The sequence below is a fragment of the Camelus ferus genome, chromosome 26 (assembly GCF_009834535.1).
Source record: "Camelus ferus isolate YT-003-E chromosome 26, BCGSAC_Cfer_1.0, whole genome shotgun sequence".
Lineage (NCBI taxonomy): Eukaryota > Metazoa > Chordata > Mammalia > Artiodactyla > Camelidae > Camelus > Camelus ferus.
The window spans coordinates 11,262,550-11,280,977 of record NC_045721.1 but is presented as its reverse complement, the minus strand read 5'-3'; the positions used below and the strand labels follow the sequence as shown (position 1 = coordinate 11,280,977).

At 41.3% G+C, this 18,428-nt stretch overlaps 1 protein-coding gene across 2 annotated transcripts in view; it reads right to left on the bottom strand.

Moving 5' to 3' along the window:
- The window catches only part of PRAG1 (PEAK1 related, kinase-activating pseudokinase 1), a 44,990-nt gene that overhangs the window by 15,903 nt on the left and 10,659 nt on the right, over positions 1-18,428 (bottom strand). For both annotated transcript variants that reach the window (XM_032468324.1, XM_032468325.1), the window contains exon 4: positions 925-1,082. In XM_032468324.1, the coding sequence (XP_032324215.1) occupies positions 925-1,082 (158 nt within the window). The remainder of the gene's footprint in view (positions 1-924; positions 1,083-18,428) is intronic.

The following is an 18,428-nucleotide window of genomic DNA, read 5'->3' as shown; positions in this document are numbered from 1 at the left end:
GAAATACTTCCTAAGGACTGAGAAAGGTTGTCATGCCAGCACACGTCCAAACCTAACACGCTAAAGCAAGTCGATGAGAAACGCAGGAGAGGACACACACACAAAGAATGTTAAAGGGTGCAGGTTTACACATCGTGACTACAGAAAAACAAGAGCTTCTTTTGGGAAATACAGTCGCCCCTCTTATCTGAGGGGGACTGGTTCCAGGACCCTCCTCGGATATCAAAATCTGAGGATGGTCAGGCCTGATATAAAATGGAGAACAGTCGGCCTTTGGTATCTGGGGGTTCTGCATCCGCGGATTTAACTGACAGTGGTTGGAAATTTTTTTGAATCTGCGAATGTGGAACCCGCGGATGTGGAGGGCCAACTGTACACGCAATCAGAACATACCCACATTTGATACCTTAGACCTTAATCCAGAAAGTGGGATCGATAGTAGTCTAATGAGGCCTCCGTGCTTGAATTTAACAAACATTTATGTAAACAACTGCTGTGTGTCCTCACGCATGAACACATGGGAAAGAATGAGAGAGATGGAGGAGGGGGAAGGGGAACTTGTGGTTGGCATGCACCCAATCCCCTGTGAACTAATCCCGAGGGCAGAAATGGAAAGCAGACCTTTACATAGATGGCTCATTGCTCAAGGAATCAGGAGTCTTTCAACTTCAGCCTCCTCCCACCTTGTTGCCATGTGGATGCACATGTGTGTGACTGGACAGGGCCATACCGGGATGAGGCACCTTGTCATAAACCCAACAGGGAATAAATGTCAACTGCTCCTCAGAGGAGCCTATTTCATGGGGAAACTGGGACCAAGACAGTAGGCCTAGCTCAGCCCTTCTAAATCTAGGCAGTTAACCCGGGCCTGACCTTCCTGACTCTGGAGACTCTAAGCCTCTCTGTCATGGTCAAGTCTATTACCTCCATCACTGCAGGTCCTGGAGTCGGAGGCCAGGCTGTCTGTGGAGCCTGTGGTGAAGCCGACGTGGACACCCCGGAAGGAGGGGCTGAGGCTCTCGGCGGAGCCCTGGCTCACCTTCTCCAAATCAGAGCTGCTCTTGTTCATTTTTAAAAGGTGCCTGGAAAAATGCAGAAACAAATAATAAAAGTAATTAATCTGGTTTCTATTCAAAAAATGGATTATGACCCTACCATGCTCTTAAAGCCTGACCAGTGCCGACAAGTTTTGAAAAAATGATTTGGGAAAGAGAGAAGAATATGGGCTCTTCTGAAACCTTATGCACAAGAATGGCAGGCAATTTCTCCAGTGAGGTTAAGGAGAAGTGAGTCTATAAAATTTAGAAAAGCATTGAAATCATGATGTAGACGGAACTGCCTTCATATTCTGGCCGACCTGCCAAAACATTTACATCATCTATTATATCCTGTGTAACATCTCTACGAAGAAAAATTGAACAGTATTGTACAAGCCAATGTATAGAACTATACAGAGATTGGATAGGCTTTGCCAAGATCACAGGACAAGGGAACTGCACAATTAGACCAAAACCATGGAATTTCTCTTGTGCCTAGTACTGTCTTGATATAGCTTCAGAGGGTCCACCTTGTTCCTTGGAATTAAGGAAAATTTTATTTCAATTTTAACCAGACTCCCAGTGCAATGCTGAGATGAACCATGTTAACATAACCCTTATTCCAGAGCCATAGAATGAAGCTGCCCTCAGGCTGTCTATGAAATCTTTGGTTCTATCTCTAAGAAAGCTGGACCGGCGCATCAGGGACAGGAATACCAAGTTCAAGAAAAAAGAACTCGTCTTGGAGAAAACAGTTTCATTATTAAGTAGAGGGTTTAGCTTATTGATTTCTCTTTCCCTCTTTCTAAGGAGTACATGAATATTCACTCTGACCTGACATTTTCCCTACACAGTGGGACAGACCATAATCAATCCAGCCCCTTCCCTGTTGGTGGTAACCCAGATTTGTCTGAACTTATATTTCCTGATGACATTCCTGCTCCCACCACCGCAGATCTATATCTCAATATTTGCTGTAGGAAATACACAATACAGTATTGATTTAGCATCAGAACTGCTTTATTTAATGCATATGACCTTACAGCCAAGAATGTATCGATTATTCTTTGTGTTCAACATTGCTCAGCCCAGTTTTGCTCCTCACGGTCATTGGAATCCCTTGTTCACCAATAAAAAAGTTTAGAGAAAGTTTGTCTGCTCTCATGAAAAGTGCTGTTTAGAAACAGGTCTCTCTCCCCACCTCCAGCCCTTAGAATCACATTAAAACATGTTATAAGCTGTTACAACTAAGTGTGACAGTGATGACAATATTACAACTAATAGTATTCTTTATATTTCAACGTCACTGCAGGGACCTTGGGAATATCAAATGTTCAGGAAGTGTTACGGCAGTAGATTATCTTTATTCTCTGGCAAAATATAATCATATAAAGTTTCATAACATATTTTTATCCTCATCAGATCCATCAATAATGGCTTTCTCAGATGAAGCCAAGGTATGAAGTTGTGAAGAACAAGTCCTCAGTCTAGAAGAAAAAAGTCAAATCTAAGGCAGTCCAACTAATCTGCTCTCTCCAAAGTGGTCTCGGGAGTCTCCTGGTGTTCAGGCTCAGAAGCTTCTCCCAGGCTCTGCAATGGGAGAAAGTCCAGCACCATAGCTGCTGATCGGCACAGAAAAACACTGGATGAAATTTATGTAAACAGATTAAACTAAGAAATACATTAAGTGTGTGTATGTGTGAGTATATACAGACACACATACAGACACACACGTAGTTCTTTAGTATAACAGTGAAGCATTAAAAGAAAGAGAAATTCTCAAGTGTCAGCTGCAAAGAGGGAACCGTGATATTCAAATGACTCCTAGTGAATGAACGGCTAGGTCAATTTAGTGAGTCAAGGTAGTTTACTGACTAGCAGTTTATTTTAACAGTACAGAACAGACCAGGAAAAAAATGAAAATAAGAGTAATGATTTCTGAAACTTTGTCATGTGAAACTTTTATTTCAGGTGTGTCTATGTGTGTGTGTGTTGATTACAATGTCAAATATATTTCTTTTGTGGGTCCTGGTTTAAAAAAAGGGTTAAAAATCATTACTCTAGAATAGGGATAGACAAGCCTCTCCTTGAAGGGCCAGATCACAAATATTTTAGGTTCATGGATCACGTAGTCCCTATTGCAACTATTAACTCTGCTGTTGTAGCAGGAAAGCAGTCACAGACTGTATGTAAACGAACGGGCATGTCTTCCAATAAATCTTTATTTACCAACACAGATGGCTGGCCTGTGAGTGGTAGATTACTGACTCCTGAACTAACAGCCTTGTCCAATAGAAACAGAATGTGAGTTATACATAATTTTAAAAGTCTTAGGAGCCAAATTATAGGTGAAATTAATTCTAGTAATATATTTTATTTAACAAAATATATAAAAACATTTTCATTTCAGCATGCAATGAATATAGATTATTGAGATATTTTACTTTTTTTTTTCATTCCAAGTCTTCAAAATTTGGTGTATATTTTACATTTATATCACACTGCAATTTGAGCTCACCACATTTTTGCTAGTGGCTAATGTACTGTACAGTGCAGATGTAGAGAAACTCGTACATGGACAAGGCTGTTCACTGTGTTATTAACAGCAAAAACAAAATCATCAACAGTTCAAAGTCCATCAATAAAGGAATAGATATCCTGGAGTACAGTCTTATAATGGAATACTATATAGCATTCAAAAATAAATGAACTTGATTCTACTGTACCAGTATAAAAATGATTCTTAAAATGTTGAATATTAAAAGCTCACAAAAGGCTGAAGTAAAGTGTGATACCACTTATATACAACTGTAAAACATAATAATGCTATGCATTTTTAATGTATTACATAGATGTGGTAAAATGGAAATAATAGACAGGGATGAGTCTGTGTACCAATGGGAAATTGAAATTGAAATTGGATGGGCAGGGATCTTCCACTGTACCTGTAATATTTTATTTTTAAAAAATCTAGAACACATAACAAAATATTGCTGTTTGAAAAATCTTAGGGGAGGGGACACATGAGTGATTTAAGTTATTCTTTGAAATTCATACTTCATAAATTGAGAACGAACATTTCCAGAAGGAAAGGAAATCACTAGTGCCTGAACGAGTCCAGGGATGGCCACTCCCATGGACCTGTGGCTGAGCCTCTGAAAGGCGAGGAACACGGGGCTGACCCAGTGAGACAGACTCAGTGAGGGTTGGTTCCACCACAGAATTGCCTCATGGATGGAAAAAGAGATTTCTCAGCCCTAACAACTTTTCTGGGACTTTGGCGGTTCACTCTTCTGCATCCAGTCACTATGAGAAGTCATAGCTTTGAAGCCCACTAAGTGAGTGTAGACAAAAATCAGACGATTCCTGCCGCTGTAAGATAAATTTTCTACAGTATGTGTATGTGTGTGTGGGTAGGGGGAGGGAAGCGTCCAAATGCAGACCTTGGTAAATCTTAGTAGCCCAGCCACAAGTAAAATTTTCCTGTTTTCATGGCTTGTGGCAATATTAACACTGTTCCTCTACCAAAAAAAGCTTAAGAAGCCCAGGTTCCCACCCAGACACTAAAATCCAACAGGCAGTTGGAATGATCAGATGTAATTAAGGAGGAAAGGGGTGTCCCTTTCTCTTAAATCTTTCATACAAACTGCATCAATATCTACCACCTTGGGAACCTGTGTGATTTGCACTCTTAGAGAACTGCTACCTTAATTAGCAAATGAACAAAAACCATATTGTGTTTGAAAATGAAAGGGGAAGCTGGCCATTAAAGCGGAGACTGACAGCCACGTTGTATTTGTGTCTCCAGACTGTGTGTGCAATAGATTTCTTAAGAATCCCTGCAAAAGGTTTAATATTCCAAAGGTGACTTTTCTGAGCCCTAATGGATTGTTCTGTCAGATGCAAAGCCAAATGACAATCCGAATGCACTCAGTAATGCATAACAAGACTATATTTATTTTTTTTAAAGGCACTTTTCCCTCATTAATGATAGTTTGATTTGCCTTTCATAAAACCGGTGCAAACCATTAAGATGAAATCTGATGTCATGTGATTTAAGGAAGTAGCTTCACGGGGCCAAAACCACATACTCTAGTCTTTCCTCTCTGGGTGGTGACTAACACTCTTATCAGCAGCAGGAGAGCACGGCCCGCACAGATGTCTTTGCTCTGCACTGTGATAAATAGCTTGTTCTTGCTCAAACTTCCTTCCCTGCCTCCCTGCGTTGATTAGACACAGTCACAGGAGAGCAGTGTGAAATACACAGCCAGTGGCACAGCATCCTTAGAGATCAGAGCCCTGCAGCTGCTGCCCAGTGTTTGCAGAATGGCTTTTCCCCTCATTGTCCTTAGAGAAAGAAGCCTTGCCAGAGTTTTCTCCATACTGTACTGGTAGAAAGCTGAAGAAAAAAAAAGTAATAATAATCCAGCCGGAAGAACTATCTGCCAGACTTCCTCATTCGTAGGAAAGAGCCGAGTCTAAAAATACCCCGAGTTTTCAGAATGTCCAAAATTCTAATGGATGCAGGACCCCACTGTGGGGCAGAGACTGTATCTCAAACTTCACACGACTGCTAGAATCCTCATACGGCAGCACAGTCTCAAGTGTGACTGAGGCAAATTTTCATTCTCACGGCCCTGAACTTGGTTTACTTCATTTCCATTTGGTTAAGAATTTTTTGCCCCTGGAGCAGAAAATATGAAAAATCACATAACGCCAGTGTGCAATATTAGACTAGCTGTCCAGACCCTGGTACATGATCACAACACCCTGTCTTTGGATTGGTCAAGTTCACTGCTAAATTTAGTTTTTTGGAGCAGACCTTTGAGGTAGCTCTGAAAGCATGAACACATTACAAAACCCTATATACCTTGTTTAAATTACCAAGAAGTGAAAACAGATTAGTTTAGTTGCAAATAAATTAAATTGTGTCTAAATCAAAGAATGCGAGCCTCTTACCATCCCAGACTCCAGCCCGTGGTGCCGCGATCATCTGTATGGCCTCCGAGAGCCCAGGGACAGGCTGGGCCAGGGACAGGGGGCGTCCCGTGGAGCAGCACGGAGAATGAAGGGCCAGCTTCAGAGGCGGCCGGGAGTGCCTTGTCAGCCTGCTGTGAATTCGCCAGCTCAGAGCTCTCCGTTTCCCCTCAGTTCCTCTCTGACTTTTCTATAAAATGCACTTCCTGCAAAAGCACAGGAAAATAAGGACGGCTCTGCCTCTGTGACCTGCAGCTTTCAATCTCCAATTGTCCTGTTGGGTTTCATCATTAGAAGCAATTCCAATACCCTCTCAAATACACCAGGTTTCACCCCATTCATTCTCTACTATTTAGCCACATCCTAAAGTCAAAATCACTCAGGATCAAGCTGAAACATGGGGTTTGGTTGGAGAAAAAGGGCACTCCGTTTTCTTTTATCTTATGCCTGTATTACCTGTCATGCACCCCGCATCCTATCTCTTCTGAAGACCATTCTCAGGTTTTTCAACAACTAAATACTGACTGCCTGCTGGACAGTGTCAGGTGTTGTGGATACAACAGTGAGTAGAGATGACACTATTCCTGCTTCAACAAACGTACACCCTGGTAAACAGATATTTATCAAGCTTCTCTAAAAAAGTATACACGGATTCAATCCACATCTTCAGAAAAGATCTGCAGCCTTGGGGCAGAGCATCCTGACTCAAAATCTTTCCAAAACTCTGCTCTCGTAATGATGATCAAGCCCTACAAAGAGCTCTTCTTAAGTCTTGACCTCAGCCACCACCTTGGTCCTCCATGGTGACAGAAATACACACCCCAGATTTTTTTTTGACACTTTCAATTTCAAATATTTCCTCTCACTGTCTACACATTAGAACACATGCCTAGATTTTTTTTTGTCTCAAAAAATTACCATTTTGCTTAATTAATACCTACTACTTCCCCTCATAAATCCTTTGCTCCAATTGGGCTACTCTCCCATTGTCACCAAAGCAGCCTGCATTCCTGTCCCCTCCCCTCCTTGGCACATGGCACAGAGGAAAAAATTCTCTCTTCCCTTCAAACCTTTTCCATCCCAAAGATCCAGCACTAGGACCATTTACCTACAAACTCTCCCCAAGCCATTTCAGTCTCCTCCGACTGATCTGTCCCCTCTGGAACTCATACCAAACTGAGTCTGATTCACATCACTGAGCATTTGGTTATAATCCTGGTTAGATTATTCTAACTGTTTCATGTGAAATGGGCTTGTTACCACCACAATTATAAACTGTTTGAGGAGCTGTGTCATAGTCAGGACATGCTGGAACACAGAGTAATTATTAAATACTTCTTGATTAAGTTTATCTGCCTCTGTTTCAATAACTTGGTGGCATCTGGGAGGATAAATGTTTCCTTTAAGAAAAGAATTACACTTGCCCAGCAAAACTTGCAAAAGGCAGGAACAGTGAGCAAACAACAGCCCTCAGAAAAGCTAGAACCGTTCTCATATCTAAAAAATACAACAGTTCCAAAATATCCTGAATTTACACAATCTTGTAGTTAAAATTTTTATTTTTCAAGAAAGGGGATAAGAAATGCAGATAACTAAGCTGGAAAGGTTTTTATTGTTTTTATCATTAGTGCTTTCTGATGAAGATGCTTTGGGGGTTATTTTGCAAGTGTCTGTCTAAGTGCCAAATGAAGGAACTAATGGATCCAGTCTGCTCTGGGGGCATGTTTCCCCACTGATTTATTAGCACTTATAAAAATAGGAAATCAGTTTCATTTTGGGTCAGATGACCTCTGTGGTCCCCACGGTGCAGGCTTGTTAATTTGCATTTGCAGTTAATGCACTAGTGACTACTGGGGCTCTACAAACTGAAAAGGCCTTTGGTTCAACCTGAAAACGAACCTACTTTGCATTCAGTGGAAATAATTTTAAAACAGGAATAAAGCCATACTTATTTTTAAAGGTAGTGGCATGTGTATACACACACACACACACACACACACACACACACACACACACACACACACACACACATTTAGGTTGCTAGTAACTTAATTAGTAACTAGTAACTTAATTGATTAAAATGGCAAATGGCAATTTGCAGGCATTTGCCCTGACTATATACTATATGTGTACTTTGGCATTGAGAGATACAAATAGTTTTAAAAGATGAACTTTCACATCTCGGAAAATCAGTCTCTTATTTGTGGCCCCAAGTCTGCATGCTCCTGTACTTTCCTAAAGAAGTTCTAGTGCAGCAGTGAGGAGGGCAGATGCTTGTAACTACCTAGCGTGGAGAGGTTTCAGCTAAGGCTGAGGACAGGGAGACCAGCTATGGAGAAGCAGGTAAGGCTGTGCAGAAGAACTCAGAGGCTAGACCCTATCACCTGGTCCACTGCACCTGCATCTCCAATCCCATCACCTGAGAACAATGAGTCTCCAACTTCCTGGAAAGTCAAGGAAGAAACTCTTACATATGTTCACACAAGCAGCAGAAGGGAAGAGAAGATGAAAAGAAGGCAATGATGGTCAATAGGCACATGAAAAGATGCTCAACATTGCTAATTATTAGAGAAATGCAAATCAAAACTACAATGAGGTATCACCTCACACTGGTCAGAATGGCCATGATTAAAAGGTCTACAAACAATAAATGTTGGAGAGGGTGTGGAGAAAAGGAAACCCTCCTACACTGTTGGTGGGAATGTAGATTGGTGCAGCCACTACAGAAAACAGTATGGAGGTTTCTCAAAAAACTAAAAATAGAGTTACCATATGATCCAACAATCCCACTCCTGGGCATATATCCAGAAAGATACATGCACCCCAATGTTCACAGAAGCATTATTTACAATAGCCAAGACATGGAAACAACCTAAATGCCCATCGACAGATGACTGGATAAAGAAGATGTAGTATATATACACAATGGAATAATACTCAGCCATAAGAAGAATGAAATGATGCCATCTGCAGCAACATGGGTGGACCTAGAGATTATTATATTACATGAAGTCAGACAGAGAATGCTAAATATCATATTACTTATATGTGTAATCTAAAAAAATGATACAAATGAACTTATTTACAAATGGGAAACAGACTCTCAGACATAGAAAACAAACTATTACCAAAGGAGGAAGGGGAGGAGGGATAAATTAGGAATTTGGGATTAACATATACACCCTACTATACATAAAATAGATTAAAAAAAAAAAACAAGGTCTCACTGTATAGCACAGAGAACTATATTTAATATCTTGTAATAACCTATAATGGAAAAGAAAATGAAAAAGAATGTGTGTGTGTGTGTGTGTGTGTAACGGAATCATTTTGCTGCACACCTGAAACTAACACATTGTAAATCAACTATACTTCAATTTAAAAAACTAAGAAATAAAAAAAGAAGGCAACGAATAACCAATGGAAGCAAAGACTGAACAACTGCAATCCACAGAGGGGCCCCTCCCACCAGCTGCTCTGCCACAGGCCAGCTCAGTGTGGAAGGACCCTCTGGAGCCTTTGGGAACAACAGTGATGTCAGCATTTGAACAGCTTCCCAGACGGATTTCGGAGTCATCCAGGAAGGCCACTGATGTGGTGAAGAGCACGAATATGAGGGCTCCATTGCCTGGGTTTGGGGTCCTGGTTCCACTGCTTATTGGCTGGATGCCTTGGAAAAGGCACTTAATCTCTCTGTGCTTCACCTTCCCATCTATAAAATGGAGATAACACTACATATCTCCTGGGGTAGTTAAGAAGATTCAACGGATTAATTAACAAGTGCTAAAACAGCACCAGGTACATAGAAAGTGCTAGTTATACAGAAAGATGGATGGATGGATGGATGGGTGGGGAGAGAGAGACAGAGAGAAAACTTCAGCAGCCTCCAGCAAACCCAGTAATTCTCTTTGCTACCTGGATGGAAGCAGAAAATAGATGGGCTAGAGATTTTGACATCTCTTCTTTTACTATGATACTTTGAAGAGACCCAGAGAAGAAAGTACATCAGGGTGATTCTTCGAGGAATACACTGTTCTAAAATAACTAGGAAGAGTTCATTTGTCCACCCACCAGACCTCAGTTTGAATCTACACATTCAAGAGCTTGATAATCTGTAGTGTAGCCCCATGCTCAGGGGCTGACCTACTCCTCAGAAAACCAGGTAGTTTAGCTCCATTATACAAAAATTTAGAAACAAAAGAACTTCTTTTATTACATCAGCCCATCTCCCCGGTATAGAGTAAGAACCCTCCATGATTCCTTCGCCCTTCACACCACCGCCCCACGCTCTAGCACACGGAGGACTCTGATGATTGACTAAACCAGAACAATAGTGAGTTGTTACTCACCAACCTGGGAATCACTGCTGTTCAAGTCCTGACCTATTCCTGTTGGAATTCATCCACCACGATGATCTGTGCCTGGCCAGAATCCTTTTGTTTCTAGACTATTGGTTTTGGCAACGCGGCTTTCAGAATTATCTCTCCCTTTTTCTCTTGACTCAGCAAATGCTTCAAGTCCACGTCGTTGACCCAGCTTCTGAGTCCAGCTATTTGGTGTAATCCGTGTGTATTTATGTTAGACTTCATTCCTACCCTCCTGACTTGGGAGATTCAGGCTATCTGTAACTAAAGTCCTGGGATGACCTACTGCTCTACTCCCACTCCGGTCCAGCCTGTTGCCTAGTAAGGCTAAGGTGCCCTTCCCGCTCCCAGGTCAGTTCTTCAGCAACCCCCTAACCTCCTCCCCGACAGCTACATCTGTCCTCAGACTTAGCCCTACCCTACATAAGGGATCTGGTCACCCAATTCCAACATGGGGTGGTGTGTTCCCCTACCATCAATCCTCGGAACAAGCTGGGTGTTCTACTATTCAACTCAATTCTGAGACTACCTACCCAGAGATAGCATCAGATTTCACAGGTTAGTAAGAGCTCAGTTCCACAAGCCCTCTGTTGTTGGAGGTTCCAAAGATCCCCTCTTTAGGTTGAATTAATTTGCTGGAGAGCTTACAGAACTCAGAGAAACACTGTACTTAAAAGGATATAACTCAGCAACAGCCAGATGGAAGAGATGCATAGGGCAAGGTATGGGGAAAGGCCAGGAGATTCCATGCCCTCTCCCAGTGCCCCACTCTAACCTGGAAGCTCTCCAAACACTGACCTTTTGGGTTTTTAATGGAGGCTTCATTACAAGCGCATGACTGATTAAATCATTTAAATCATTGCCCTTTGGAGACTGATTCAACCATCAGCCCCTCTCCCCTACCTGGAGGTGAAGGGGGGGTAAGACTGAAATATCAACCCTCTAATCACATAGTTGGTTCCCCTGGCAATGGCTCTGTTCTCAGGTGGGGGTCCAAAAGTCATCTCATTAACATAACAAAAGACACCTTTATGGCTCTCGGCACTTAGGAAATTCCAAGGGTTTTAGGTGCTCTGTGCCAGAAATGGGGATGAAGACGAAATATATTTATTATAAATCACAATATCACACTAGGTAACTCCAAACATTGTCCATCCTCACTTTTGCACTAGGCAGCCCAGGGCTTCTCTAGTAAAGTACACAACCATGCAGACTGGGACCATGATGAACACTTCCTCCCTGACTTCAGCCAGCTCTTGGAGCTACCTGGCCAACCTTTCACTTGACCTCTCATTTTCCAAAGCAGCTATCCCAAACATTCATCACTTTGCTTATATTTTTAATCGGCATCCTTAACCTCTCTCAAGTAAGTCCTCCCTTTATCACTGCATGATGCAGCCTGTCTTCATGTTTGTCTGTACTTGAGGTGCAGAGAGGTGAGAAGGTCACATGCCTCAATTAATGATACACTTTCCTACTGATTTGCATTATTTTCATTTTTCCCTTCACCCTCATCTCTAATTCTCTAATGTCCCAGTTTCTCACTTCCAGGTACTTACACTATATTGTGCCACTTTGTGTTATAAATTTATATTAATTGCACTGTGACAGATCTGTTTCTGAGTTATTTCACTGAAGACCACTTTAAGGTTCATCCATGTTTCTGTCTATACATTTAACTCATAGCTTCTGACTGCTATTAAGTATTTAATTTCATACTCATGACATCTTACTTTGCTGTCTCTCTAAAGATGACTACCTGTGTTTGCTCCAACTCCCTGCTAACTATGAACAATGCTGTAATGATCTTCATTGTATATGTCCCCTGTGTATGGCTCTCGAAGGCATCACTCAGGAATGAAGACCGTTCGTGCACAGTGTATTCTTACACTTAGTTTTCCTGGGTAATTCATTTTAGCTCACTTACACCAAGTCCTCAATACTTAGTGATTAAATGACTATCAAGATCAAGAAAGTCTCAGACTCTGAACTGTTAGAAGAGTCTCTTTCACTATCTTTCTCTGATTTTATAGGAAGCGTGGACAAGCATTGAAGGTAGGATAAGAAGCAAGATCAAGAGTCTGGATTTAGGATTCACTATACAGACAATTTCCTGTTTCAAGTTTTAGAGAGAATGTGAATATAGAGAAGGCATTCTGAGAGATTTGAAGGAGGGGGGGAGGTTGCCAAGTAAATGTAACAGATCAGCAAATACTCCTGTCCTGGTTTTCTTCTATTTTCTCCTAGGGAGATGCGTCTTGTCCTCAGTGAACGTTTCTATAAAAAAGATGGCCTATCACCAGTCAAAAAGACTCAGAAAAATTGTATGTATTATGTATTATGAAAACAATAGTTTGTTTTCAATTTTTCAAATTTAAATTTACATTATAATATTTAATTTCCAGCTTCAAACTATTCCTCTGAAAGATTCTGACATATCTCTGGCCCCTACCCCCTTATCTCATTATCTGGGGCATAAAAAGTCAGTGCTACAAGCTAACGAGGGTGAGGCTAAGTGAACATACATTATTTAATAAGATTTAAGGACTGAAAAAGTAAATTTAATGTCTATAAAGAGAAATAATACTTTAAATAATGGATAATAGACTTAATGGTAACTGTCATTACTAAAATACAAAGTTCCAAAAATTCATGGAATATCCATAAGCACTCATTAACAGGAAACAAAACATTTTGGTATAGCAGCCTGAAATTGGAGGCTATCATCAAAGAGGAAGACCACTGCAAACACTTTGCTTAGGGCCATCTGGGCTAGACAGACCACAGACGCCCTCCCGGGTAGGGAATTTTTAAATTAGTATGGGAAACGGTTATTGACCACCAATGACTTTGCATTACGGATGGTAAATTTTAGATTCTTAAACTGGATTGGTAAATAACTGGCACTTGTGTCTGCACTCCCCCCTGCGTCACCTGCAGACAGTACCAAATGATGAGGTCAAGCTTTCCTGAAGGGGGTGCACGTGGCCTCACCATCTCCTGTGTGGACCCCAGACTGCTACTCCAATTGACTGCAACTGGTGTGGAGGATATGACCTAACTGCCCTGGTGGTTCAAGAACATGCAGTCACAACATCTTCCTTTTGATCTGCACATATTTATAAGAATTATTTTAACTTACCTCCCTGCTATGACTGATTTTAAAATTCCAAAGACTTTCCCCCTTCTTTTCTGATCTTTAAGGTCTTGTTACTAATTAACATGACAATTTAGTCAACTATTTTTGTCTTTATCCAAGTGTAACTGAGCAGGACCCTATTGTCATATGTGACCATAGGGTATTTGTAACTGCTTAACTGTATACTAATTTAAAGGGTTTTTCTCCGGATTTTGCTGACCAGAATTGGGTAGGGAGGGAGGGAGGAGCTTGGGTGATCTGCCCATCCCCCTCATTTTGCTCTCAACACCTCAGAGAGAGCAGCTGGGTGTTTTGTGCATCTTCTTGTTCATAACTCACCTCAACTACTCAGGCCTGCAGTTATTTTTAGCCCCTTATGGTTTCTTTGTATTCAGTTGTCCTAGCCTGTACAAACTCTGCAGCAAGAGATCTCAGGCCTTATTCTGCCTAAAATGCCAGAAGCATATATCAACCAACTTTAAATTGCACAAGTTTTTCTCTAGACCTCTTTTCCACAGACCCCTTTCCTAAGCACCTTTGTTGTAGGCACAAGAATCTAATAAGACTTCCAAAGTGCGAGGTGAACTTCAGACTCAGCAGAATAAAGGGGACTGCTGCTTCTACAAAAACAAAGACAACTTTGCAACAAGTTGCTACTTGTATGTGATCTCTGTGGAAACCAGTGCTGCCCCCTGAACTCTTACTATAAAACCCCTACCTTCTCTCCCTGACAGGCTCACACTCTTGAAGGCATCGGCCAGCCCACTGTGACCTCCTTTGCCAGACAAAGAAATAAAGCTGTCTTTTCTATTTCATCCAAAACTGTCCTCGAGTTTCAGTTTAAGTTGGGTAGAGAGGTCTTGTATTCGGCAACACAAGGTGGTTGTATTTTCATTCATTTAACTGCCTACAGAGCACCTGAGAGACGGGAGCAATTCTAGGGGGCTTCTACAACTCAGGAACATACAGTGGTCACACTGCCAATTGCTTGCCTAAAAGACAGGTTTTAGACTTAAGGAAAAAAAATTTTAAGAACATGCATAATGGGCATGAAACGGCTAAAATCTAAACTGCCAGGAAGGCAGCACGATCATTTGATAGTGACAGATACTAAAATAAACTGGAGAATAAAACATCTAAGTTAAAAGGGAAGGATTTTTTTTTAAGTGGTCTTTAATCTGGAAGTTCCCCTTCTTTTCCAGTGAAGAACACTTGTTTGTATGAGTTGGCTGGTTAGAAAAGCAGAGAGAATAAACTGTCCAGAGCATTAGACAAAAGCTAATAAAGCAGATGATTTTACAGAGCTGTGTGGGAACAAGAACACCCTTAACACCCAACGTTTTTAGGAATCTGCCCAAAAGTCAACGGAAAGAAATAACGAGCAATTTTAGCCCAGAGGATGACAGCTCTGATCTTAAACTCTGAAAATTATTAGCTGCAGAAGTGGTTGCAGAGGAGTCTTTGTAGTTGGTCTATCTAACCTGATACAGGAAAATACAAGTCTTTTTATGAGCACATCAACGATCACCAAACAACAACAAATTTCTTGCACCACGAATAGAGAAAATTTCTCACCAGTTGGCTCCACACCCCAAAGGTAGGCTGGCTATTCTAGGAACAAAGTGCTTCTGATCACCTTATGGGCAGAGGGGGCTTGATCCTACAGCCCATGCTTGTGTTTCCTGACCCACCTGGGAAAGCATGGAAAAATCTATTCTCAGAGAAATGAAACCACACCCTAGAATTCCTTGCAATTCATGGGTGGGGAAAAAAAAGTCCTTAGGTGATTACTGCCTGAAAGGTACATTCTTGTGGCAAGAGAGGGCTGGGCTCCACACACCTGCACAGCTAAAAAAGGAAAAAAAAAAAAAAAGCAAATGTACAATCGTTGGAGAGTAATTAATCCATGAAAGGATGCATTGTGCCCTCATGGTGTTTGCCCACCTTGAAGCACTAATAATTATTAACCTCAGTTTCTTTAACTCAAGGTGACAATGTTTATTGAGCAAGACTGGCCACAGAATTATAATGGGGTGTCCAGTGAGAAAATAAGGCCAAGATCTGTAGCTCCCTCTGGCCTTTTTTTGTTTTTGGTTTTGTTCTTTTTTTCTAACTCAATAATCTGTTATTGAATACCTACTATATCCCAAAGTATCCTATGGGAAAGCCAAAGAAAAATGTATAAAACATGCTTCCTGTACTCCCAAAAGTTTATAAGCTCTCAAGGAGTTACAAACGTGAATCTGATTTAATGTTAACCACCAAAACAGAGTTAAGAACATAGTACTGGAGCAATCAGAAACCTGGGAATCAGAAAGATACTCTGATACAAATATTTAATGCTACCTGATCCTTTCTCCATATTTTTTCACGTGCAAAGCATAGAGTTAGGTGCTTTTGGAGAAACTGAAATAAACAGGGCATAACCAAGTATTTCCTGAGCATCTATATGTGCCAGGCACCAAACAGGATATTTTGGAATTCCAGATGGCTATGCATGCTTTTTACCTTCAAGGAGTATCTGGCTTTTTTTTTTTTTTTTTATGGTTATCTATATGCCTGTACCAAGTGTGATCTTGTATCAGGTCAAAGGACCTTAAAGGAAGGGCTATTTTATCACTACTCTTGGATACCAAGCTGAGCTTACCTTGGCCTTACTGCACAGAACAGGGAATTTGGTGAGAATCTAGATGCTATGATAAGCAGTCTCATCAAAGGCAATCAAAGCAGGAGTTAGCCTTTGGGGGTCATACTGCCCACTGCTGGCTTTAATTCATACCGACTCAACTCTCAGTGGATTTAAGGGGCAGAACCCCAGTCACTGGCTTTTTTAACATCTTGCACAGAGCGTAACAGAAAGTAGGAAGTTAGTAGATATCTGATAAATTAAGGAATCTCTAACCCCTAGCTCTAGCCATTGATGCCTGCTCAAAAATGGAGAAAATGTCGTAAATATTTTATATATACTACTGTTCCACTCAGTGTTTTGTTTTTTAATTACAGAATAGGAAGATAGGAATCAATTTTAATTCTCCCTGCTTTGGCATCACTAGATGTCCAGTGTCAAATTCTATCCACAAACACATGGGAAGGGGCCAACTATTAATTTGCCCCTGGCATGGAGCAGAATATAAACTTGCATTGTTGATACCTGCGCTCTGCCAAACTTTGTGTATGTGTGGAGCAGGGGGCAATTTCTCTGCCTGACATATGCCCAGGATTCAGTTTCCCCTGGGCCAACTCGACCTTCAGCCAATTTATTTCATTTTTGCCAAAAAGTCAGAGAATATTCTTGAAGCACAGATAGTGCTTTCTGATACAAACTGTGATTTTCAAAGTGCCACCCAGAAAAGCCTGTTATGTGCAGATTGGGATTTCCTAATAAATTGTTGCCATTCCATTGTGATCAACTCCAGTCAAAAGTGCCTCAAGAATAAAGCATTTGGAGGCTTCATCAGATTGGATATGGGGTCTGCAGACAATGACCCATCACATTCATCCTGCTCCCACCTGCAAAGTCCTGCTAAGAGACCCCATTATTGAGAGACCACACAATGAAGACACTTTGATTCCTCTGGTTAGCGAAGTGGCCACTTCTCTGGACAGAGGAGACCTCTATCTCTGACACTGTCACCACCTGTCAGCTGAGAAGCAGCATGGGAGGGAGGGGAATTAAGAACGAACGGAAGCCCCAGGACAGACTCAGTCTTTACTCCCCAGAATCCCTGTAGAGAATCTCTTAGTTAAGTAACGGGTTAAACTTATAATCAGCACGAGCGATAACTTTAAAACAAAGTAATCCCTCACTTTCCTGGGGATACCATTCTTTCTTTTGGTTAGTCTCACCTGGGGCCAGACCATTTGGAAACCAAAACCATATAAATCTGTCTTATTTCTCATTCACCTGCTGTCCTCTAATCCCACCTCTGAGTTCAGGTCTATCAGCCTAATCTGGTGTTTCTTTGTGAAATGTTTGTCTGCACTAATCAGATGAGTTTTCCCTCAACTGAAGTCACTTGTCACTCAGAAGTCGTAAGTCATTTAAAACCAGGTTTGCATCTGTAAGGAAATAAAAGGCATAAATAAATTTGATTTTTTCCCATCTTAATTATTCCCCCAGGCACTGTATGCTTTCATTAAACTGCCTTACGTCTTGAAGGTGACATTTAAACTAAGAAGTCCACACTTCTTTCCTTCAGGTTCCCATTTCCTAACCAGCAGTATGTGTTGATCACATAGTGCCCTATATTAGAGCAAGGGTGACCCAGAGACTCAGTGGGGCTAGTTAGTCTAAGTAGGTGAGAGCTTGTGTGGGTAGGAGGCTGCCTTGGCAGCAGCAGATGAAGAGGGACCCAGACTGACTTACCTGCCCGGGAGGAGGGTTAGACAGGTACTCAAACACTTCTAAATGGTTTTCAGAGCATTAAATGAGTATTGAGAACCTTTGTCTTACACGGCATTATAGCAAGAATTTTCTCAGGAACCCTAATGGGACTTTACAGAGGACAATGTCTCAGACCAACAGATAAGCTACAGTGAAACATTCAAAGCAAGACCACAGGAAAGCCAAGTCGCTCTCAACACCTATCTTTCCTTCCCTTCAAGTCAGTCAGTTTTGCAAAACAGGACCACAGGCAAACCAGAAATTGATTCTTTGTTCTTCTATAATGGCCCGAGAAAGCAGATGGATCTGTTTAAATGAGTGTAAGTAAAAGTAACACTACCCTGCATGGAACAGTCCCTTCCTCTAGAGTCGTGAGTGCACATAACACATGTCGTGAGAACCATTATCTTTGTTCACAGGTGGGGCTGATCATTAGAAATAGGGCCCATTTGACAGAAGGCCCACGTGAAGAAATTAAGTTAACTTTGGATGTTGCTCAAAGAGGTTCCAACATTTTTCCATCTTGG